Source organism: Gymnoscopelus microlampas, assembly GCF_963454915.1.
Source record: "Gymnoscopelus microlampas genome assembly, chromosome: 15".
Taxonomy (NCBI): domain Eukaryota; kingdom Metazoa; phylum Chordata; class Actinopteri; order Myctophiformes; family Myctophidae; genus Gymnoscopelus; species Gymnoscopelus microlampas.
The window spans coordinates 43,170,385-43,195,760 of NC_139952.1; the positions used below are offsets into that span (position 1 = coordinate 43,170,385).

Genomic DNA, 25,376 nt, shown 5'->3' on the forward strand with positions numbered 1-25,376 from the left:
TAAAAAAAATGATTCAACAATGAAGAGCTGTTACATTCTATGGCTCTTGGAAAGTGCTAGAATCTTGCTACAGTATGTAGCTACAGTACACCGAGACTAGAGCTTTGATTCTGTCCGAATCCGCACAGATTACCTTTTATTAACCCCGAACCAGATTACGGTGGTTAATCTAAGAAGATAAAGGCAAAGAATTACCTTAAATCTTCCCCATCCCTCATCTCTCTCCACCTGTTGAGCCAGGTCTAGCAGCTTTGGAGACGTACGCTGGCGCACCTGACGATCTGGTCGAGGCCAACCATCGACCATATGAGGATGCACCTTTTTCTGCAAAAAACAAAACATGTATTATAAGTCACAGTTCAGTTTGAATCAGTCAGAACCATATGGGAGTGTCTCTCTTGTTATTCTTTCAAACACACTTGCAAGCACAAACCAACTCCGACAGAGTGTCAGGCTACATGAGCACATTTTCTGCTGTAGTATTTGATTTTGACAAGTACAAAATGTATCCAGTAACCCATCTACCCCCCCACTAAATAAATGATAATAAACATAAATTAATCAATTTATACAGTAATTATGATTTCCCTTGCTATCCTTCCTGGCACTCCCTCATATGTTTAATCATATGGCCCATACACTAGTTATATGTTTAATCATATGGCCCCATGCACGATCAAATGTTCCCGGTGATACCCTCAAATTGAATTTTATTTTCTCCTAATATAGATACATCATGAGGTCTTTAAGCCATACAGATGATTTAGGGGCCAGTGTTGATTTCCACTCACACAATACAATACATGTACACAATAATATCCTTCTTCTTGCTAATAAAGATGCACTACCGGTACTTTATACTCCTCCCAATAAATTGCTGGTCTAATAAAACTCCAAACAATGCCATCTCTGCACATGATTACAAAATTGTACTTAACTCATTCACTGCCTAAGACTCTTAGTTTTTTTTGAAAATATATATATTTATTTATTTTTGCTTTTTGCACACAGAACCAGCAGATAACGTGATCCCAAGATTTACTGCTCCATTCACTTCCTGGTTCATTTATTTCTCCTGTGTTTTATATGTATTTTTGGCGAGACATGCTATTTTCAACCGCATATAATAAATACAAAAATGTAAAAAATATAAAAGTACATTTTTTCTTTCTTCGCGGAAGCACAGTGAAACCAGCAACCAGCAGGGGATCGATCATACTGGAGATAATTATTCTGTGACTGCTTGAAAAGTTTGAAATTAGTCAAATAAATGCGGTGCACAACCTTAAATTTGTATTAGGTTCAGCCTAGAGCATGATGTAGTCTCATTAGAGCACCCTCCCCTGTATTATTTGAGCTCTGCTGTATTTGCATTTATGCTTCTGCTCCCTTGCATAATCAGATAACACACTGTATCCTGAGCACCTCACCATGTTTCCATAAGTACACCATATACAGTACAGTCAAAATTGTATGTTTAAAGGAGTAGGTCACGCAAAAAATGACTTATTTTCTATCAATTGCACACCCCATGAAGCCTTGAATTCATGGATTTATTTTTGTTTTTGTGGCATTCCTAAGCCAATAATTTGATTCAATTCAATTGATAGAAAATAAGCCATTTTTTGGGTGAACTCCTCCTTTAAGCCTGATTTATACTCCATCGTTCGACAGTGTTATGAGCTTGTAGAACGGCTATTTTCAGCACATCTTGTAGAATAGCATATATAATTTCATTAAGATAAGGTTTCCTTTGCCACCACAGGCTCACATACTTACTATGTAGTTGTAGCGGTGTTTTCCAGATAAGATGTGAGACACATGACGGGAACGGCCCATGTCTTCGCAGCAGCAGTCACAACGGAAACGGTTGCGGAACTGGTCCTTATCCGGCCACTGGAGCTCTGTCATCATGCTCAAACCTGGACCACAGTGTCACAGAACAGTCACAATAGTGAACACCATGGCAAGTACTGTAGAGCAGTGGTTCTCAGCCTTTTCAGGCCGCGAACCCCCAAAATAATCATATTTGAACTGGGGACCCCACCCCCCCAACCCTGACAAGCACTTGGAATTGTAAAGGTCATTACACACCGGCGATTATGCGAATATACACAAAATTCGGACTCGTTACGAATAAGTAAAAGACGCTTTTTCGCTTCGCTTTTTCGCTCCATGGAAGCTTGCATTGGCACCCGGTGTGTAAGGAGCTTAAGAGTTGAGGCATTACATTTAGTTTGACTCGGTTCCACAGATAAATAGTGAAAATAGCAGATCTACAAGCTCACAACGCCTCGTAAACTTTTCATTTTTTTTGCCTCTTTCTTATATCATTTGACAATTTGGTCGATGTTTGACCTGTTTTTATAGTATAGTTTGTTGATTACTTTTGATGCAGTAAAAGGGTTTTTCCCCCCTTTTGAGGTATCTTAAAAGTCCTTAAATTGTCACTTCACTGTCATCTGGGGGCACTCTACTATGTGATGTACTATGAGCTTGTAGATCTATTTTTTTATCGTGAACATTTGTGCAAATCTTTGAATACATATATATTTTTCAAACATTTTTTTTTACATTTTAGAACCCCAGAAGCAAACATTTGCGGTAAAAAATATGTTTCCAAAAGGATATATGTATTCAAAGATTTGCACACATTTTTTTTATATATATAATAGCTAAAGTAGAAATAATGGTTATAGCTAAAATCTAAGTGACAGATGTGCTCCCGGATTGCATGGGTTAAGAAAACACAAAAATAAGAGAGTATGCTGACCAATGACTGGCTCTTTTCTTTTAGGGTTGCTGATGCTGTTGATGAAGTCCCACAGGGCTGTGCTTGAAACTGTGGGCTCCATGTCCTCTGGAGTGTCCTGGGACCTGACCTTTTCCACCACTGCCTGGTCGGTTGGCGGCTCGACTTGGTGCTGCTGGAGATCAGCATTGAATGGCTTGTCCTGGACGTCAGAGACGAGTGTATTTGCCCGGGGTTGACAGTCAGATGTGGACGGAGGGGTTTGAAGGCCCTGGGGATGGGTGGTGGGGCTGACCTGGATGTCGTGGGTCACCTGAGAAGCAGCTGGAGCGTCTGCAGGTCGATGAGGAGCGTTTGGTTCGAGTCCATGCAAAGTGTCCTGTTCAGCAACGAGCTCTTTCTCTTTCCTAAAGTCTGTGAACACATACAGAGCATGATGGAGAAGTTAACAACACCTGAACTGGCTGGTTATACATCAGTTAGTGCAGGGGTCTTCAACAGGGAGTCCGGGGTCCTCAGAGTTACTACAGGGGGTCCACCAAATCTTTGTTTGCAATGTTATAAACCGACTGACTCGGTGCCATGCTATGAGCTTGTAGATCTGCTATTTTTGAATAGCCAAAGTATAAAAGCTTTAAGTGGTTAAAATGATTATGACTCCATATTAAACACATTTAGCTGGGGACCCTCCCAAGGACCCCTGGGGGTCCCCGGACCCAGGGGACCCCACTGAACCAATGACATACCGTACCTTTCTGTGTCACACGTTGATCATGTGTGTTTGTCTCCGCTGCCACGTCTCTCAAAGCCTCCGCCGTTTGGCCAGTACTTCTCACGTCTGCTGCTCCGTCTTGTTCTTCTTTGCACGTCTTTTGGATCTTCTCACAGGCCGACCTTTCCTCCACGCCGCCGAGTCGTTGTCTTTTACCCGCCGCCTCTGGCCCGACGGCAGTTTCGCTCCTCTGGCTTTTCTCAGGCGTCCCGCTCTCCTTTTCGACCTCAAAGTCTCCCCCAACCCTAGGCGTGGTGGTGTCCTCGCCGGTCGCATCCCTTTCGGTTCCGGCCTCTTCTTCTACCGCGTCACGCTTCCTTTTCAGGGCCGTCGTCTCCTGACTCTCAGAACTCAGCCCTCTCCCCGTCAACTCCACAGCCGACCCCGTCGATTGGTCTTTTTCGGTCCTCTGTTCTTCTGTACTTTGTTTCAGAGTCTCTCTGTCCACACCGGTGCCTGTATCTGCTCTACGTTCCACAGAGGTGTTCTGAGTGGGACTCTTCTTCTTCTTCTCACCAGGTTTATGGACACAGGAAAGTTTCTTAGACACGGCTTCCTTTTCCACTGGAATGGGTTGTGGAGTGAGATCCTTCACATCTGGATGCTTTGGAGTGGGAATCTTCACATCTGGATGCTGCAATGTGGGAACCTTCACATCTGGATGAGAGGGATCCTTCACATCTGGATGCTTTGGGGTGGGAACCTTCACATCTGGATGCTGTAATGTGGGAACCTTCACATCTGGATGCTTTGGAGTGGGAACCTTCACATCTGGAGGCTGTAATGTGGGAACCATCACATCTGGAGGCTGTAATGTGGGATCTTTCACATCTGGAGGCTGTAATGTGGGAACCTTCACATCTGGAGGCTGTAATGTGGGATCTTTCACATCTGGAGGCTGTAATGTGGGAACCTTCACATCTGGAGGCTGTAATGTGGGATCTTTCACATCTGGAGGCTGTAATGTGGGATCTTTCACATCTGGAGGCTGTAATGTGGGAACCTTCACATCTGGATGCTGTAATGTGGGAACCTTCACATCTGGATGCTGTGGAGTGAGATCTTTCACATCTGGAGGCTGTAATGTGGGATCTTTCACATCTGGAGGCTGTAATGTGGGAACCTTCACATCTGGATGCTGTGGAGTGAGATCCTTCACATCTGGAGGCTGTAATGTTGGATCCTTCACATCTGGATGCTGTGGAGTGTCAGCATCTCCCTCAGGCTTCTTGGTCATTTCAGGACTTGTGTCGCTCCCAAGGTCACTGTCAATCTCCTTCAGAGTCTCTGTAGGGACTGAGAAACAACACGAGGTGATACCGGCAACTGACAAAATAAGCAAAAACTTAAGTATATAACTTAAGTTAAGAGGGCATAATAACATTCATTACATTAGCTTTACTTCCTGTTTTTGTCCAGGGACAACTAATGTTTGTGTAAAATCATGCATTAACCCATTAAGGCCTGAGACCGATTCTACAAATTTCTTCTAAATCCCAAAAGTATTCTGAAAAACGTATCTGTTTCTATGATATTCAGTGGTTCTCAAACTTTTTCATATCAAGGACCCCCAAAACTATAGGATTTTGGCCGCGGACACCCATCTCAAAATATTTTGTTCCAGGGACCCCGCAGAAGCAAAGATTTTAGTTAAAAAATGTTCACTGTAAAAGAATATATATATTCAAAGATTTGCACACATTTTCACGATTTTTCAAAAATGAGCTTGTAGATCTGCTATTTTTGAATAGCCAAAGTGTAAAATAATGCTTTTTAGCTCAAATCAAAAAATGACACAGGTCTCAATGGGTTAATTGACTATGGGTCAATTAATGCATACAGTATCTGTTATGATTATTACTCAATGCAATTGTATTTTTGACTGGTGTGGCTCAAACACAGGAAGGTTCATCTCATCAACACTAGTTGTAGTTCTGTGTTGAACCCTTTGTGTGGCTGAGCGATGTTGCACACTCTTGTAAATTACATTACATTACATTACATTACAGTCATTTAGCAGACGCTTTTATCCAAAGCGACTTACAATAAGTGCATTCAACATAGATAGGGAACGAAACTACTAATCACCAGAGGTCTTAAGTGCATTTCCTGTAAAAACAAGCAACCAAGAGTATACCTAGCGCTAAGGTAAAAGTGCAATATATCAGCTATCTACTTTCATAAACACATGAGATAAAAATAGCCAAATCAAATGAGCACGAGCTAATAGATCCAATACAACAATACAACAATAGTTCCTACAACTAGTTAACAACAAGTAGGCCAGGCAAAGAGGAAGGGTAGTGTTTCCTGAAGAGGTGGGTTTTCATGATTGATCATTGTATATGGAACGATTACCTCAAAAGAGAACGTGACTCAAGAGTAGCTACTGTACATGAACTGTTGTAACCTTTCCCCTGACAGAAGAATGCATGCAGAGAAACCCACGTCTCCCTCCTGTCTCTCAATCCATTTTCCACTAGCTTGTTCGTCGTTGCTGTCAGAAACCTTGCATCTCCATATTTTGATATTTTTCGTAATTTAACTCTCTCAGTGCCAATGAAATAAAAAAATATGTTCATACTGTGCCAGCAATTTTTTTTTTTTTTTAAGTAAAAAAAAAAGTGCTTAGGAAGCGATACAGTCTTTTTCAGTTGTAAGTTAAACAAGGAGTGGATGGAGCTGCAAATCTTCAGATAATGATATCTTGGGTTCTGAACATTTTTTTCCAAAAAAAAAGAAAAGAAAAAAAAAACTCGGGATTTTTCGTTCTTGGCACTGAAGGCATTCAGAAAAAACTCAGGATATCTCGTTGTGTGGCACTGAGAGAGTTAACACCCTACTTGATCATATAGCGTCACAGAAAAGCATCAAAAGTAGCAGATCCACAAGGTCGAAACACGGCGCAAAGCGACGTGTTTTGAGCTTTGAGCGTTTTTGGATTTGAATGCTGAAAAGTAACAGTTTTGGACATACAAGGTTTCCACCCCGACAGAGACTGTTATCTGAGTGCATATGCACAGCACATGTGTGGGAATGGCATGTAACACACACCTGTGTCTCTCTTCTTGGAATCAAAATGTGACCGACAGATGTACAGTAAACCCCCCCCCCCTCTTATCTCTGTGAACTGTTTAAACAAAAATAAGCTGTGCTGTTGCCTTGAATACGTTTAAGTAAATTGAGACCTGCACGTGTCTGTTTGTTCCCCAGTGTGCTGGCTTTGCTGCTTGGATGTCAAAACCTAGAAGCATCAACTAACTTACACGCATCACCATATCAGACTGAGTGAGTCTTTTTTTTTTTGGCCCAGCGGCCCACCGGGCATATGCCCGGTATGCCAAATGGCCAGTCCACCCCTGGAGTGAGCAACTGATAGACAACATTCTGAATTAGAAAAATAAATCTATGAAACGTCTTGGGCATTAATGGTTGGGCTCAGAAACTTCAGGCATCATTTCTGAGTCAATGTTTCTTTCAATATAATCATTGTTCTATTAGGTATTTTGTATTATCTGATTGTACATAACGGCGATTAACCACTCAAACCCTCTAGACCAGTGGTTCTCAAACTTTTTCATGTCAATGACCCCCAAATTGATATGTAATTGCCCCCCCCCCCCCCCCCCCATCTGTAAATATCTTGTTCCAGGGCCCCCAGAAGAGAAGATTCATGTAAAATAAATTATATATTTATACACATGTATATTATAAATATAAATATTATAAATATTTTCCAACATAGAAAAAAAATGTACAAACGTGCAGTGCGGCACGAAGTGACACACTGTGAGCTTGTAGATCTGCTGTAAATTGTAAATAATTGTGATGCTATATGAACTACTTTTGCTGGGGGACCACCTTGCTGGGGACCCCCTGGAACCCCCCCCCACCACCCCACCACCCCAAGGAACCAATGCTCTAGACTTAGTAAACTGGACCTGAGTAGGCTTTGAACTGGGACTGCTTTTTTTCCCGTCTACACCAAATCTCTTGACCAAAAATAGCAGATCTACAAGCTCACAACGCATGAAAACGTGACACGTTGTGAGCTTGTAGACCGGCTATTTGATGGCTGCTGTTGTACCCCCCAGAATATGTAGATATAGGCCTGGGCCGTAGCGTGACGGTCCAGGCACCCTAGGCTGCAATGCCAGCCTGACAGCGTGTCGCGGGTTCGACTCCCGTTCCCGACGACCTTTGCTGCATGTCACCCCCCATCTCTATCCCCATTTCCTGTCAGCCTACTTTCCCTGTCCCTCTCTAAATAAAGGTATAAAAAGCCCCAAAAAAAATCTTTAAAAAAAAGAATATGTAGATATGTAAGCTTGTAGATCTGCTATTTTTGAATAGCCAAAGAAATCTAAAAATGACACAAATGCGTTCCTGGTCTTAACCCATTAAGACCTGAAGAAGCATCTGTGTCACTTTTTCATTTGAGCTAAAAAAGCATTATTTTGCAATTTGGCTATTCAAAAATAGCAGATATACAAGCTCATAGCGCGGCACCGAGTGCCGCGCTACGAGCTCGTAGATCTGCTATTTTTGAAAAATCGTGAAAATGCGTGCAAATGTTTGAATATATATTGTTTAAAGCAAACATTTTAACTCAAATCTTTGCTTCTGGGGGTCCCTGGAACAAAATATTTTCAGAAGTGGGTCCACGGCCAAATACATATACATTTTGGGGTCCTTGACATTAAAACGTTTTGAAAATCACTGATATAGCAACATAAGTTAGTTCTTTCAAAAACTGTTAGAGCATTTCAGTCCCACGTTGTCTCTGGACAGAAACATGTGACTTGTCTTACCCAATTTCTCTCCCACTGGTAAACCAGGAAAAAGCTTTCCACCCTCCATATCCTTTGTCCTTTGCAGGGCGATGACAGCTGGAACAGACAGATATGTGCAGCTAAATCATCAACTGTACTGCCACCATAAATTACATTATTGTACATTTGTACTCGCGACCCCATACAAATGTGTCTGCGACCCACAAATGGGTCCCGACCCAGTGTTTGGGAATCACTGCTCAATAGCAGTGGAAAAAGAAAAAGAGCAGTGGAAAAAGAAAAAGATTTTGAAACATTTTAACACAAATCTTGTACCCTGGTACAAAATATTCTCAGATTAGGGGGTCCACGGCCAAGTACATGTTAATTTGGGGGTCCTTGACATGAAAAGGTTTGAGAACCGCTGCTCTATAGGAAGGTGAAGTGCAGAACTACTGTACACTAACTGCTACAGTAGTTGCATTCACATTAACATTTTCTATGAATGCCCCATTACTCTGGAAGCAAGGTTTTTTTGTTTTGTTTTTTTGGTAATCATTAATATAGAGCAGGGGTCTTCAACAGGGGGTCCAGGACGCCTAGGGGGTCCTAAGAGTTACGATAGGGGGTCCACCAAATCATTGTGTGATAGGATAGCAAACAGCATGTTGAACGATCTAACAACTTTCTCTCCTCGTGCTCATAACCACACTCACCGTGTCTATAGTTATATGGACAGTGGAAGCTCATTCTCACTTTCTGTAAGATAGAAAACACAGAGATTAACCCATTAAGACCTGGAACTGTGTCATTTTTAGATTTGAGCTCAAAAGCATTATTTTGCACTTTGGGCTATTTTTGAAAAATCGTGAAAATGTGTGCAAATCTTTGAATATATATATATCTCTTTGCTTCTGGGGGTCCCTGGAACAACATATTTTGATGGGGGTCTGCGGCCAAATACATATAATTATGGGGGTCCTTCACAGGAAAAAGATTGAACACCACTGATATAGAAACATACGTTTTTCAGAATACTGTTGAGATTTAGGAGACATGTAGATTCAATGGGTTAAGTGCATGTTGAAACATAAACTGCATTTAATTCACTAGAGTCTCGGGGGGCTACGCCCCCCTCAACCCCAGCCACGCACGGGGCCCAGCGTGGGCGCGTGTATATTGGGGTACCCAAATCGTCGGAGTAAAATGTGCAAAAGTAAAAAAATAAATAAAAAAAATTAGAAGAAATTATATTTTTTATGTTGCAGGGGGTCCGCGGACCCCCTGTGGAGTGTCGGGACGCGCGGGGACCCCCGTGGAAGATGACGGACCCCTTCGGTGGTGTTTTTTTTTTCATGAAGGTGGTTGCTTGTTTCTGGCGCTTGTTTTTAGAAAACCTGGCATGCCAACCTGGCATCCCAATGGCGGCGGCGTGTTGTTTTGCCTCGGTGGTGCGCACGGTAAACGGTACGAAGCTGTTTCCCCTTCCGTTTTGTCCGAAATGTGGTGAGTAGAATTAATTATGTTGCGACGTGGAAACTGTGTCGTGAGCAATGAGAGGTGCCCTACGCCACCCGTAAAATCGTCGCGTCCGGCGTGGCTACTGTGTTGGCGAGATGTGGTGTGTCGGCGTTGTGTTTACTCGATTACAGAGCTGTGGCTATGGCGTCAGCGCGCGCGGAAGTGACTTGCCGTTTATATAATTAGATGACATCTAGAAGAGTGTAGTTGATGTGTAGCCTAGAGTGTACTTGATGAATAGAGTGTACCTGTATGTGACCAGGTGAGTGGATTTCCGCTGCCTGCTTTGCAAAGTCCAGCAACATGTCCGGAGTTCTCTTTGCTTCACAATTCAGTGAGCCTGGATGGACTTTTGTCTGCAACATGCACGCGCACACACACACACACACACACACACACACACACACACACACACACACACACACACACACACACACACACACACACACACACACACACACACACACACACACACACACACGGAGGTTCTCTATTAATATGATTATTTACCTTGTTTATTGCAAGTCTTTAGGGAAAAAGGCTACAAATGATTGGCTACTCTAAATACATACATACATACATACATGCATACATACAGTACCTACCCACACACACACACACACACACACACACACACACACACACACACACACACACACACACACACACACACACACACACACACACACACACACACACACACACACACACACACACACACACATATTGGAATTTACCTCTAGCTCTATGTTCTACAAAAGGAGAACTTTGAGGCCATTTGAGGCCATTATTACTGTGTACTCACCAGAAACTTTTTGACGTGCTCTAGACTGAATACATGGGAGCTGAATTCAAGTTCGTCCAGGTTCCTCTCACAGAGTAAACATACAGATCTCCACGATCCCAAGCGAGATGTGTGTCGAACTAGAAACTGCAGACCTGTCAGGGAAAGAAGACATTCAGATAAAATCATCTAAGCAAGTCTACCAGATTACTTAGAGGTTAGGCATACAGCATTGCCATGTACTGCAGTGATTCTCAACCATTGCAATTTTAAAGACCCCCAGTTTTTTATATAGACAACGGACCCCCTTTTTATACAATTTGTATCTCTGGGAAACCAGAGATCTACAATGTCAAATTCGCTGTAATTAAACTTACAGGCCCTGTAATGCCGCATTCACACTGGCAGCCACAATGGTACAGGCTACAATCCTTTCTCAAAGGAAACCAGCCACATTTGTGCCGTTTGTAGCTGCTACAAAAAGCTACAAAAATGCTGTGTAGCTTTGTAACTTTTGTATCTGCCAGTGTGACTGTGAACGCAGCATAGGGGTCAACTTGGCTCCGACCTGTAAATCATTTACCTGGGGACCCCCCTGGAAAATAAATACATAATGGTATTTATTATATAACTATTTATTATAAGTAAAGTTATTGTTGTAGAGCTTGGTGTGGACAGCCCTTTAGGTGGTTGCAGTGGTACTCACCCAGCAGAGGATATTTGTCCGAGGAGATTGTTTGCTGCAGTTCATGAAGTCTGACGATCTTTGGAACTACGCATACACACACACACAAAACAGAACATGTCATAATAAAACGCAAACACTATTTAGATAATGAACGGGAAGCAAGCACACAACACCGTTATATTAACATCACTAACCTTCATACGTCCAGCCATTGTACAGCTCATTAAGCGTCTCGCAGACTGTCTTGAAACCTTTAGAAAAAAAGAGGTGTAACTTACACTTATTCGTACCGAACAGTTTCGCTACAGGGCATTTGGTACCAGTAAAACAACAACAGGAACAGAAACGCTCCTTATCATAAAGCTCATGTCTATAGTTCATCATAAACATACTTATAATGCATTATAATCTGCTTAAAACAATGTAGTATAATAGTTGTAAGAACTCGTAACACTCATAATGCTTTAACCCATTTTTAGATTTGAGCTAAAAAGCATTATTTTACACTTTGGGCTATTCAAAAATAGCAGATATACAAGCTCATAGCGCGGCACCGAGTGCCGCGCTATGAGCTTGTAGATCTGCTATTTTTGAAAAATCGTGAAAATGTGTACAAATTTTTGAATATAAATACTTTTAAAGCAAACATTTTTAACTCAAATCTTTGCTTCTGGGGGGTCCCTGGAACAAAATATGTTGATGGGGGTCCGCAGCCAAATACATATCATTTTGGGGGTCCTTGACATGAAAAAGATTGAGCACCACTGATATAGAAACGTACGTTTTTCAGAATACTGAGATTTAGGAGACGTAGAATCGGCTTCAGGTCTCAATGGGTTAAACAATACAATGCCCTAGAAAGCCAAAGTCCAGTAACTACGTTTTTGGATAAGGTGAATTATTTATTTTCAAAGTAGCCTTCATGATTTTGGAGGATAAATAATGAGCGCATGAGATATACAATTAGATCACTTACACAGGCCTACCAATAACCCATTTGGCTGGCCAGTTGATACACTTTAAAGCAGATCTACAAGCTCATAGCGCCGTGCTATGAGCTTGTAGATCTGCTATTTTTCTTAAATCGTGAAAATGTGTACAAATCTTTGAATATATACAGTATTTTTTTTTACACTTTTAACTCAAATCTTTGCTTCTAGGGATTCTACAAATGTCTTCTACAAACAGTTTAAAAAAAACAACTTATGTTGCTATAATATTAGTGGTTCTCAAACCTTTCCATGTCAAGGAATCCCAACATTATATGTATTTGGTCGCGGACCCCCATCTCAAAATATGTTGTTCCAGGGACCCCCCAGAAGCAAAGATTTGAGTTAGATTTGCAACATTTTTCATGATTTTTTCAAAAATAGCAGATCTACACGCTCATGAGCTTGTATATCTGCTATTTTGGAATAGCCAAAGAAATCTTAACATGACACAGATGCGTTGCACGTCTTAATGGGTTAAAGGTCGGGTAACCATGGAGTTGGTGGTGGTGGTGGTGGTGGGGGGGGGGGGGGGGGTTGATAGTCAAAGGGACAGTACCCTCAATACGCCTCATACAAGTCAAACTACTTCTCCAAAGTGAGTGACACCCAAAGCCACAACACTAGATCTGGTGCATGGATGATCAGCCACAAGACGCTTTTAGATGACCTCCCGCTTTTAGATGAGCTCTCAACGCCTCGCAGCGCGAGGCGTTGAGAGCTTGTAGATCTGCTATTTTCGGCTAATGTTCCTCTCAGAAAAGGAATTCTAGGGTTCAAGTGGTTAATGTAAAAAAACCTAAATCCTATCACACAAAGATTTGGCGGACCCCCTATAGAGCGTGCCAACGAGGCGTCACCACGGGGGGCGTTGGCATTGGGCGTGGCATTGGGCAATGTTAAGTCAACCTGGTTTTTACCCCTCAAAGATGTCCGCCGCTACCAAAAGACACTTGTTGACGCCCCTTCCAGGAATTTTGGCACGCTCTATAGTAGCTCTGAGGACCCCCTAGGGGCCCCGGACCCCTGTTGAAGACCCCTGCATTAGATAATGTAGGACAGTGGGGTGGGCCAAAACATTTGATAGCAAGGCCAGTACTCACCATGCGGGAAGCTGTTGCAGAGCATGCTAAGAATCCTGCTTGGGAGATCAATTATCTGAAAAAATGGAACATGTCAAGGTTTAAAGCACTGACTGCAATACACCACACTCCTTACAGCCTTACATGAGGATCAATGAATTCCAATGTGTTTTGTTTGCTATTTTACCTTGAGAACCATGTGTTCAGGTCCTTGAGCTTTCTCCTCCTCCCAGGCCAAGGATTTTAGGAGCTCATAATTCTCCTTTTCCTTCCAGGCAAATGGCAGTCTTGCAGGACTCTGGTGCATCTACAGCACAAATTGAATCAAAGAGAACAAATAGAAAGCCCCATGGGCATGACAGCGATGAAATACGCTCAATCGATGCTCAGTTTGTGGTATGTGGCTCTGTTATTACTGATAAATAGAAGAAAGACTGGTCGGTTGAATGAGTGTGTCTATCATATGATATTGGACCTGCCCGAAATCTCCAATTAAAAGTAGTGAAGGATTTGTATACTGCCACCTTGCAGGAGCATCGACTTCCTATCTCCAACATAACAGTGAAAGGAGAGTTTTTCCCTCATTCAGGCCTGTGTTATACAGGCATGACACAACAGTATTTGCATGTTCAGTACATTATAGTATGAACATTACACACAAATGTTCACAAACAAGTGTATTTTCATCAGTTTCACTATTATCTTTCAACCTACAGTCAAATATTGTGTGTCCCCTGATATTTTTTGTTTGTTTCTTTGATTGATGTCTCTTCCCCCTTGCCCCCCCCCCCCCTCTTCTTCTTCTCTTTCTCTTTTTTTCTGTGGAAATCACCAAAACACATGTTTTACCTCTGTAAACCTGTGATGTGACAATAAAGCTGATTCAGATGTTCTGATTCTGAATGCATTGGTAGAGAGTTTAATACATCATTTTGAAATAATAGGTGTATCAGACGCGTAGCTAACAACATCACGAATGTAGGAAATGGTGCAGACAAGGGGACTAGTTACTAAACAGTGTACAACAATGGTGAAACCAAATAGCACCAAATGGTCGGTCAGTCAGTCAGTCAGTCAGTAAAGTGAGATTGACTAATTCAGCCCGGCAAGATTTTGATCACATGTTACACATGTGATCTATTTGTTGCTTATAGATTAACCTAATCAAAACGTACATGCCACAAAAATGTTTGTAGAAATTCAATGACTCACCAGAGTCTGTTGGATGTGTAATGGACCCCGCAGATGGTCTATGAACTTGGTTGCAGTTGCAGGAAACAACCACTTGCAAACCCGGCACAGGCAAAAAGGCTTGATGGTAGCTCGGGTGCTGACGCACGTCACAATATGAAGAAGACCTTTAACAAAGAAAATGCTCCATTCATTATTATTAAAGGACAAGACTTGTTTGTGTTTGCAACTGCGTAATAAAGTACCTTTACATAATAAGTACAAATGACCATGCAGCTATGGAATGACATCACATACGCAGTGATTATAGAACGATAACATAATGCAGTCCAACTCACCGATGACTGGTTCAGCCTTCGGTCTTTTCTTGATGTGATGGCATTCCTTCAACATTTTGAGTATGTAGAACACTACAGATGATATGGCAAGCTTCAGTTAAGCTCCAATCAGTGAAAAAATAATAACATGTCTGCTAGTTTAAGCAGCACTTGTCCACTATTATAAGAGCTCATGTTGAAATCCTCTCCAAAGCATCTCTGATAACCCAACATATAGAACAAGTAGAATAATAATACGTCATACCTGGTTCATTCTCCAGTTCATCTGCTGTGATTGTAGAACAAGAGGGTTAAGAATAAACAAGATGCATTAATGTCACATACAGTACAGATTATGTGGTTAACAACAGACCATGATATAACAGGGTATAATGCTGTAGTACCTTCTGTTCCAAAGATTGTCTTCATTGCCTGTGGGCAGACAGAAAGAAAGAAAGAAAGACAGACAGACAGACAGACAGACAGACAGACAGACAGACAGACAGACAGACAGACAGACAGACAGACAGACAGACAGACAGACAGACCTTTTATTGGGACACATTTCAGAACGTTTTGGGCAAGTCAATCAATTGATTATTCTAACTTGTGAAAATATGGAAATATGTCTCACCAGCTTGTGTTTATATCCTTTCACATGAGAAACATATGAGGTCTTGAATTTCACATTGCAGACCTGATCGAGTCAAAATAAATGTATAAATTTACCCACGCAATGTATAAATGTATATCAGCATCATCTTTAGTCCACTGGATTATCTTACATTGTACTTTATAGAATTATAGAAAGAGGCAAGCGAGTACAGTGTGGTAATGATGTCAAGATTATGGTGGTGAGAATAGAATTCACATTCACCTGGCAACTATAGCTCAGTATGCAAGACGGATGCTTTGCTGTGAAAAAAAAACAAATGCAAAACAAGAAAGAAATATGAGTAGGTAGAAGTTTTTGCTTTTTTAAATCACTATGAGCACTGAGCACACTATGAGCATTTAAAGTCTGTCTAAGGAGTTTCCCTTAATTTGTATGCAGTGAGCGAGTCTTTTTCTGCCAGTTTTCCTTTATGTTTTTGAGACCACCGCACCTGCAGTCAACCTTGACCAAAGGACAAAGAAAGGTGCAACAGTTTTCCCTGTTCTTTAGGTCGATGTTACAAAATCAGATTGTAAAAAGAAATGTGCAGTATAACAACACACACGCGCGCGCGCACACACACACACACACACACACACACACACACACACACACACACACACACACACCTTCTTCCAGCTTGGAGACAGTAGTTTGAGGCTCTGTATTGGTGGGATGTTGTGCTGTCATTTCACCACCAGGGGGCTCAGCGGTAGCTGTAAAATGATAAAAGGTAAACAAATCACATACTAAAGATTACTAATAATAATAGTAATTATTATTATCATCATCTCGGGAACAATGCAAGTCGGGAACTATGCTAGTAGGGAATTCAGGCCCCCCACCCGGTTATGCGATACCCTCGGTCTTCAACAGGGGGTCCGGGACCCCTAGGGGGTCCTCAGAGCTACTATAGGGGGTCCGCCAAATCTTTGTGTGATATGATTTAGTTTTTATACATGAACCACTTGAACCCTAGAATTCCTTTTCTGAGGGGAACATTAGCCGAAAATAGCAGATCTACAAGCTGCGAGCCGTTGAGAGAGCTTGTAGATCGGCTATTTTTGGCAAAGAGGCTATAGGTGTAGAGGGAAAAAATAGCAGACTAAGTCAATCTGAAACACAATTTTATACAATATAGAGTAGGGGGTCCCTGCTTCATCTCTCTCTCAGCTAGGGGGTCCTTGGGCTGAAAACGTTGAAGACCCCTGCCCTAGGATTATAGGGTCTCCCTGCTTGTGTGGAATGTGGATAACCTCTGCAACTGCTGACCTCAACGATACCCGTGTACGTGACTTAAGAGCTACTGTGAAACATTTTACCCCCTGACAAGAACATTTCCTGCATAGCTCACATTTCTTGTGAAAAAAAATATCCATGAATTCAAGTCTCGATGGGGTGACTAATCGATAGAAAATAAGTAATTTGTTGGGTTAACTGTCCCTTTAAGCCCTGTCGGGGCCCCCAAGGGGCCTCCCTGATTGGTCAATCCAACCCATGGGCTTCACAGATTGGCCGAGCCCTTGCATCACGTTTTAGAATCTCAGATGATTTGTGACTGTAAAAAAAGGGAAGTGGTTTTTCTAACAAACAAACAAAGGAGAAGCTCACTTTTTTTGGCTTCACTCATCATTGTGTCAGAGCGCTGTTCTGCCACTTCCTTCCGTTTTACAACATCACTTTCCTTCACGGATACTGGGTCATGATGAGAGGTGCTGCTGGGTGTTATTATTGGCTCCATATCACCTGGGACATGAACTGAGAAGAATACGAGCAACATTGAAGAAAAGAAAAAAAAAAGACAACAAGCAACAATTCTTAGAAGGATGGGATCTGAGAGAAACAGATAACAGTGCGTCTCTCAGAGGAACATCGGAATTCCATTCCATGAGGCCACTACTGCTACACACATTCATGCATGTTGTAAACTTGACTTCTTCCCAGCTGTTTTTGTCACAGGCTAACATGGCAATCATGACAACAGACTCCTATGCTGGGGATCAAGGCTTTTCATGGATGAGGGCTCCATACTGTTATTATAGTTAAAATGAAGAAAACTGTCCGCCCATCTTCGTGAGCTAGCAGCAATATCAGGGTTGAACAAAACAAGTTTTGGATTCGTTCCCATGATAATTTGGTATTACTCATCATTATTGTTGACATGGATTGCCCATTCTTATGACGTAGTCAACAATAGTAGCATGCTGGACCTTGCCCGTGGCTATACACACACACACACACACACACACACACACACACACACACACACACACACACACACACACACACACACACACAGCCAGGGCTATATAGACTTGGCGCACCGATATATGGGAAAGGGCAGTTTTATATCGTCCCCGGGGGAAAGAAATGTTATTTTCTGCCTTCACCAAGCAGATGTTTTCAAAGGAGTTTTGCTGGGTGGGGGGATGTTAGGTGTTAAGACTTCTTCTTCGACACAGACATGGTGAGTCGAGGGCCAAACCCGGTAGCGACCTGATTACCAGTCGACCTCTCTATCCACTCAGCTATGGCCACTCAATCCTGTTCATGTACGTATGTGTGTGTAATCAATAAAGCATGGAAGCTTTAATTACAAAATGGTCTCATCAATTGTGTTTTGGAACCTCCTCTGCAAAAAAAAACATTTTGGCTTAAAAATTCTCACCGGTCTCAGAGTCAGAGGTCTTTGCTGACACTTTCTTCTCTGTTGCAACATTACTTTCTTGCACGGAAGCTGGGTCTTTAGAGGCATTGTTGGTTGTCATCTTGCCAGGGACATGAACTGAAAAGACAAGCGACATTGAAAAAAAGGAACAAAACAATGAATTGATTAATATTTAATAACCAGAACATTGCATAAGACATCTTCACATCCATCAGGCTCACAGAGGCATAATAATAATGATAAAAATAATAGAATAAGGCAAGAATTGTTTGGGTTCCTCAGACATAGTAACATCAATAATAATACACATAACATACATATAAAAAAATATAGAAACGGCATAATAGAATATACAAAATATAGAAAAGGCATAATCATGGAATAACAGTAATAGTGAGACAGGATAGAAAAGTATGTACGTTGGTCCTGTTAGATTTATAGCTGAACCTTAACTCCATAAAAGTAAATCTAGATAAGGTACTTGGTTCAATGGTTCTATATTGTGAGGAGTCACCCCTTGAAAGAATTGCTACACAGGTGATTTCTTATTACCCTTTAATCTAAGTTACAATTATGTATGAGCCTATTAAACAATCAGAATGAATTGTCATATACAAAAATAATACTACACCAGATCATCAGATCATCATTACATCGGAGCTCCGAGATACACTCCTCTCGAGCTGGTCGAGAAGTTTGTAATGGAGTCATATATTTTTCTCAAGCGATTATATATCTGGCATATAGATACTAAAACATTGATAAAAATCATCAACAGGAGTCGCTCTTGATCCATCCAACGAAGCGGGGCAAACTGGTTAGGTGATTCTCTCTTTGTTTATCCTCTCACGACTACCATGGGAGATGACCTTGGCTTCTTCGGGGCACCTATGGAATCCACCCTCCCTAAAACTCCTCTCTACAGTGCATAGATAACACTGTCTACTGTATTGGAGCGTTATACTGACACTGGGGACATGTTACACTGAGTTTTGCTCCAGGAAACATTTGATGCCAATTGACATCATAGCTATTATCAGTTGGCATTACAATGAATGTATACAATAGTTTTAGACAAAAAAGACTAACTTTATGAAATCATTAAGGCACTCTGACCATTTAAAGTATGTTTGCCTGCAGTCAGTAAATCACTCTGCTCGTGGGGAGTGAGAGAGAGAGAGAGAGAGAGAGAGAGAGAGGGGCCTCTTAAAACTATGATCTCATCTCCTGCTAATAACACAGTTTTGGAATATAAGGTCATAGTGACACATTTATACTAAACTCATAAAACTTTTAGATCTACAAAATATACGCACAGTATAAAATCTAAGTATTAGTGTACTTCTCAAATAATCAGAATAGCTGAGTTTAACTCTAAAAACACTAATTTCCTTACAGTCCTAGCACACTTGGGGCACTTAAAGGGCAAGACCACTTTGGTAGAGGTTTGGGTTGTGTAGTTACCTTGCCATGATGTAACTCCAAAGGTGGGCAAGAAATAAAAAAAAATTGCTCCATTGATTAGAAATTGATAATTCAAAATATGCTCCTCATTGACTTACATTGTACGGTAAAACAGCTCTCAAAGTCACTCTTTTAGCATGTAAATAAACGTAAAAAAAGTTGATTCAGACAATATAACATCACCAAACCCAGTACTGTTTTTTTTTTTTATAAAAATGTCAACTTCCTGTTGATTTTGCCATTTTTAATAAGTAGAAACCCCGGACTGGATCGGCGGATCCGGATCCAGATCTTCAAATAGTAAAATCAACAGGAAGTTGACATTTTCATTAAAAAAACAAACAGTACTGGGTTTGGTGATGCTCTATATTGTCTGAATCAGCTATATTTGGGTTCATTTATGTGCTAAAAGAGTGACTTTGAGAACTGTTTTACCGTACAATGTAAGTCAATGAGGAGCATATTTTGAATTATCAATTTCTAATCAATGGAGCAATTATTTTTGATTTCTTGCCCATCTTTGGAGTTACATCATGGCAAGGTAACTACACAACCCAAACCTCTACCAAAGTGGTCTTACCCTTTAAAGGTGGTGTGTGCAAGGTTCCTAAATACCTATTCACATGCATCTCATTCTCTGTGCATGTAAAGATTTTTAAGTGTCACGAGCCAGTGTCCAAATCCTGGACTCCAGCGTGACTGAGACCAAACATCTACCGCTCACTATTCAATAAAACAAGTTCCAGATTGCCGCTTTTAATAAATACATATTCAAAGATTTGAACACAAGATTGAAGAAAACTGTCTGCCCATCTTCGTCCATTTTTCTCATCTGCAACTAACTGCACGTGGGCATTGACGGCCCGGGCCTGGGACCGGGGACTTCAAGCGTGAAGTGTCCAACCAAGAATCAAGCAAGCAGAGAGCTCGGACTTAGCAGGCTTTCTCTTAAATACTCATGGACTCAGACAACACCACCCTGGAACACTTTCCGAACCTTCTCCTCAGCCAATAAAAAAATAGTTTAAACATGGAAAAGCATATTCCTACCCCCCCCCTCTTCGTATCAGTCACGTTGTAAACTGCGCAGAGCCTGCAAGCTCATCACGAAAAGCATGAACATCTAGCAGACAGGAAAGGGGCCTCTCACACGTACCACATCTGGAGGTGATAAACCGTACATGTATGCTATTTTAGACAGATAGGTTCCCTTAGCTCAGCACAAAAAAAGTAGCACCCATAATGACCCCATCACATACATGACAAACCCAAAACAAAGCCATTGCCTTACCATTTATCTTAACCCGTTATTACCATTACTTTCTAGAGGCCCCATCTACGAGGGAATAGTCTGTGACTTCCCCCGGAGAACAAGCTCTATTGTCATCTTATATTTGAGTTAGCAGCGATATCAGGGTTGAACAAAACAAGTTTTGGATTCGTTCCCATGATAGTTTGGTATTACTCATTATTATTGTTGACATGGATTGCCCATTCTTATGACGTAGTCAACAATAGTAGCATGCTGGACCTTGCCTCGTGGCTATACACACACACACACACACACACACACACACACACACAGCCAGAGAGAACGGCAGCAGAGAAAGTGCCCGCTCAATGGTGCCAATTTATAAAAGGAAAACATAGCAGACAGCAGACCCAGTAAGGCTGGCTATATACTGTAGACTTGGCGCACCGATATATGGGAAAGGGCAGTTTTATATCGTCCGGGGTAAGGAAAATACATTTTCTGCATTCACCAAGCAAATAGCTTGTTTCGAAGGAGTTTTGCTGGGTGGGGGGATGTTAGGTGTCAAGAATTATTCTTCGACACAGAGATGTCGAGGGCCAAACCCGGTAGCGACCTGATTACCAGACGACCTCTTTATCCACTCAATCCTGTTCATGTACGTATGTGTGTGTAATAAATAAAGCATGGAAGCTTTAATCACAAAATGGTCTCAGCAATTGTGTTTTGGAACCTCCTCCGCAAAAAGAAAAATTGTCTTAAAAATTCTCACCGGTCTCAGAGGTCTTTGCTGACACTTTCTTCTCTGTTGCAACATTACTTTCTTTCACAGAAGCTGGGTCTTTAGAGGCATTGTTGATTATCATCTTGCCAGGGATATGAACTGAAAACACAAGCAACATTGAAAAAAAGTTTTAAAATTTAAACAGAGCTTGTATATCTGCTATTTTTTGATGACCAAATAAATCTAAAATGACACAGATGCGTTCCCGGTTTGAAAGGGTTAAACCATACATGGGCAACTGGCAGCCCGGGGGCCACATGCGGCCCCCACCTTCACTTAATGCGGCCCGCAGCTTAATATGGGAATACCGATGTATTATTGATTTCAGCTGTTAGAATTCCAATCATGCAAACATGACCCGCTTGAATTACTGTATATTAGTAGCTTAATGACTAGTATTAAAATGCTGTTGTCTTCTTTATGTCCAATGTATTTGTACTTAAGTTCATAAAGTTAACATAAGTATAACTAAATGCATTTGAAATGAAATAAAAATGTTACTTTTCAGGATTCCAATTCAAAAATAGCAAAAAAAAAATCTGGATTCCAAAAAAATAGCAAAAATAGCAGATCTACAAGCTCAAAACGCGTCGCACTACGACGTGTTTTGAGCTTGTAGATTGGCTATTTTTGCTACTTTTGTGTGACATATAATGGAGAAAAAAAGTTAAAATACAGAGATAAGAGGTGTCTGCCTGACAGTATATGCAATGTGGCCCTCTGGAGTGAGTGTGGAAACATAGTGGCCCCCTCCATCATCAAAGCTGCCCACCCCTGGGTCAAACATTACATGGAACACACGAGACAACCCCTTACAGATGCATCATGTCATAGTATTCCTTCAGTCTAATACTTACCCAGCTTGTCTCCTGGTGTGATGCTAGTTATCAAGCTGCTCTCCTTGCGTATCTTGCTCCAGTGTTCCAGCGTCGCCAAGGCTACACATTGTCAGTCAATCAATAAGTATAAAACGAAACCTTTATCTGGACATCTCTAGAGACATAATTATAAGCTTTATACTCTAATAATAGATTGTTTTATATCATTTATTCTGCACTGTAATTCTATTCCCTTATATTTCCGTTTAATTTGAACATTGCCTTATTTGTAATTGCGCTATATTTAAATGTCCTTTTATAATATTTTTTAAAATAAGTTTCTTTTGTGATTTAAAGGGATAGTTCACCCCTAAAATGACTCTTTTTCTATTAGTCACCCCATGGAGACTTAAACTCATGGATATTTGTTCTGCTTTTGTTGCATTCCTAAGCCAATAATTTGATGACCGGCGGCGGTTCCGGTAGGAGACACAAAGAGTCTCCTCTGTGTCTCCTACCGGAACCGCTGCCGACCGGTCCCCTGGTCATCGAATTGTTGGCTTAGGAATGCGACAAAAACAACATGAATTCAAGTCTCCATGGGGTGAATGTTACTTTTGGAGTGAACTAACTAACTTTAAGCTATATTACAAATACATTAAATTAAGCTCCCTGAATGTGCCCAAATTAGGAATAATAACATGGGAATGGTGTTTCTGCCTCTGGAACTACAATACAAATACAAACTTACCGTCTACGTAGGAATTCCCTTCCACTGATGAGAACAAAGCAGGCCGCAGGACCACTTGCTACAACAGAAGGTCTTACAATTATTAAAACGAACATACACCACCGGAGCATCTTAGAAAATGTATTTCTAATGACCATTTTACTTCTAGAGTGTTACTGTACTTTATTTACCTTCATATCAGTGATGGTCGTTCCATGGATTTCTTCCATCTGTTTTGCTAAATCCTGCATCATGTTGCGAAACATGTAAGTGTCATTGTAGCTGCTGAGCAGAGTAGAGGGATGCCATGCATTCTGGAAAACACAAACAACACTGAGGTCAACTTAAGTAACCAACCAGTTAGTCTGGGAGGGTTAGCGTCGGAGCTTGGACAGCAGGGGCGCGGCCACTGCGTTGTGATTCAAATCAACAGCCAATGAAGAAAAGGGGGCGGGATCCACATGCAGTGGGTGTTGCATCTAAATAGGATCGACGGGAAGCAATTTCCCCTTGAGAAATTTCGGCCGCCATTGTTGTGTACTGCTGTTTGCCTCTCGTCGGACTTTTTAGACGAGTTGCACAGCTCTCAGACCGGTAAGAGGCGTGTCCGCTCAGATTCAGAGCGTAAGGTACATCCCGCCCACAAATACCAGGGCTCTGGCCCAGAAGTTCCTCGCCAGAGCTGGCAAAAACTTCTGGGAACTCAGATTACCAACCAGTCAACAGTTGCCCCTAGGCCAGGGGTCTTCAACAGGGGGTCCGGGACCCCTAGGGGGTCCTCAAGAGCTACTATAGGGGGTCTGCTAAATCTTTGTGTGATAGAATTTAGTTTTTTTACATTAACCACTTGAACCCTAAAATTCCTTTTCCGAGGGGAACATTAGCCGAAAATAGCAGATCTACAAGCTCTCAACGCCTCGCGCTGCGAGGCGTTGAGAGCTTGTAGATCGGCTATTTTTGGCAAAGAGGCTATAGGTGTAGAGGGAAAAAATAGCAGACTAAGTAAAAAAAAACTTTAATCTGAAACACAATTTTATACAATATAGAGTAGGGGGTCCCTGCTTCATCTCTCTCTCAGCTAGGGGGTCCTTGGCCTGAAAACTTTGAAGACCCCTGCCCTAGGCCTTAACCCAGAACAGCACTGCTAGGGTCCTGATGAAAGTGCGCAAGCATGAGCACATCACACCCATCCTCCGTTCACTCCACTGGCTTCCCATTACTTTCCGGACCCAATACAAGATATCCCTGTTGACACATCAGTGCATCCATGTGCTCCTACCTCAAGGAACTATTCTCCCTACAACCCTTGACCCGCAACCTCCGCTCTTCAAACACCAACCTCCTCAACACCCACAAGGCCAAGCTACGCACCACGGGCGACCGGGCTTTTTGCTCGGTCGCCCCCGAACTGTGGAACGCCCTCCCTGTCCACCTGAGAGCACCACAGTCGGTTGACTGCTTTAAGAGAGGACTAAAGACCTGCCTTTTTTAACAAAGCATTTGTTTAGCTACACTGGTTTTACCTCTAGGCTTTATGCCTCATGTTTTAATTGTTTTGTTTCAGTGTCTCAGATGTTTTTTAATGGTGTGATGTTTCTTTTTATGCAACTGCCTATTGTAGCACTTTGAGATTTTTCAAATGTAAAGTGCATTATAAATAAAATCCTTTATTACTATTATTATTATATTAGTTTGTATATCTGCTATTTTTGAATAGCCCAAAGTATAAAATAATGGTTATAGCTAAAAATCTAAAATGACACAGTATGCGTTCCCAGATTGAATGGGTTAAAGGGCCATGAAACCCCAGGAAGAGTTTGTAGTTTATTTTCTAGTTTATGTTAAAAAAAACTACAGCAGAAGCCACACAGCTGCAGCTTAATCGTCAAATTAATAATGTGTGTGTAGATGTTGGTGTGGCCAGAGCATGGCCCAGAGCCATGGGTGTGTGCCAATGTGCAAGCATACAGTAGTAGTAGTCAACAAACCCGTTATTTAGATTAGCTGGTGCAGCTGTGTTGCTTACCTCACAGTGCACTACATTGTAAGGACAGCTGCATGCAGCCTGCCATGATTTTACCCTGCTGTAGTTTTTAATCTGAACTGGAAACCAACCTACAAAATGAGCCTGGGGTTT

The 25,376-nt window shown here is 41.6% G+C and overlaps 1 protein-coding gene across 3 annotated transcripts in view; it reads right to left on the reverse strand.

The window, feature by feature from the left end:
• LOC311062162 (uncharacterized protein) overlaps nucleotides 1-25,376 on the reverse strand; it is a 112,304-nt gene that overhangs the window by 12,956 nt on the left and 73,972 nt on the right. For all 3 annotated transcript variants that reach the window (XM_084081000.1, XM_084081001.1, XM_084081002.1), the window contains 25 exons: nucleotides 23,431-23,553; nucleotides 23,261-23,318; nucleotides 22,549-22,629; nucleotides 21,680-21,790; nucleotides 18,192-18,308; nucleotides 17,135-17,281; nucleotides 16,153-16,239; nucleotides 15,746-15,783; nucleotides 15,503-15,565; nucleotides 15,273-15,300; nucleotides 15,134-15,157; nucleotides 14,890-14,961; nucleotides 14,573-14,718; nucleotides 13,548-13,667; nucleotides 13,382-13,436; nucleotides 11,484-11,540; nucleotides 11,308-11,373; nucleotides 10,623-10,756; nucleotides 10,066-10,173; nucleotides 9,013-9,055; nucleotides 8,336-8,413; nucleotides 3,504-4,820; nucleotides 2,774-3,166; nucleotides 1,780-1,922; nucleotides 196-324 (listed from right to left, as the gene is read on the reverse strand). In XM_084081000.1, coding sequence (XP_083937126.1) covers nucleotides 196-324; nucleotides 1,780-1,922; nucleotides 2,774-3,166; nucleotides 3,504-4,820; nucleotides 8,336-8,413; nucleotides 9,013-9,055; nucleotides 10,066-10,173; nucleotides 10,623-10,756; nucleotides 11,308-11,373; nucleotides 11,484-11,540; nucleotides 13,382-13,436; nucleotides 13,548-13,667; nucleotides 14,573-14,718; nucleotides 14,890-14,961; nucleotides 15,134-15,157; nucleotides 15,273-15,300; nucleotides 15,503-15,565; nucleotides 15,746-15,783; nucleotides 16,153-16,239; nucleotides 17,135-17,281; nucleotides 18,192-18,308; nucleotides 21,680-21,790; nucleotides 22,549-22,629; nucleotides 23,261-23,318; nucleotides 23,431-23,553 — 3,738 coding nt within the window. The remainder of the gene's footprint in view (nucleotides 1-195; nucleotides 325-1,779; nucleotides 1,923-2,773; nucleotides 3,167-3,503; nucleotides 4,821-8,335; nucleotides 8,414-9,012; nucleotides 9,056-10,065; nucleotides 10,174-10,622; nucleotides 10,757-11,307; nucleotides 11,374-11,483; nucleotides 11,541-13,381; nucleotides 13,437-13,547; nucleotides 13,668-14,572; nucleotides 14,719-14,889; nucleotides 14,962-15,133; nucleotides 15,158-15,272; nucleotides 15,301-15,502; nucleotides 15,566-15,745; nucleotides 15,784-16,152; nucleotides 16,240-17,134; nucleotides 17,282-18,191; nucleotides 18,309-21,679; nucleotides 21,791-22,548; nucleotides 22,630-23,260; nucleotides 23,319-23,430; nucleotides 23,554-25,376) is intronic.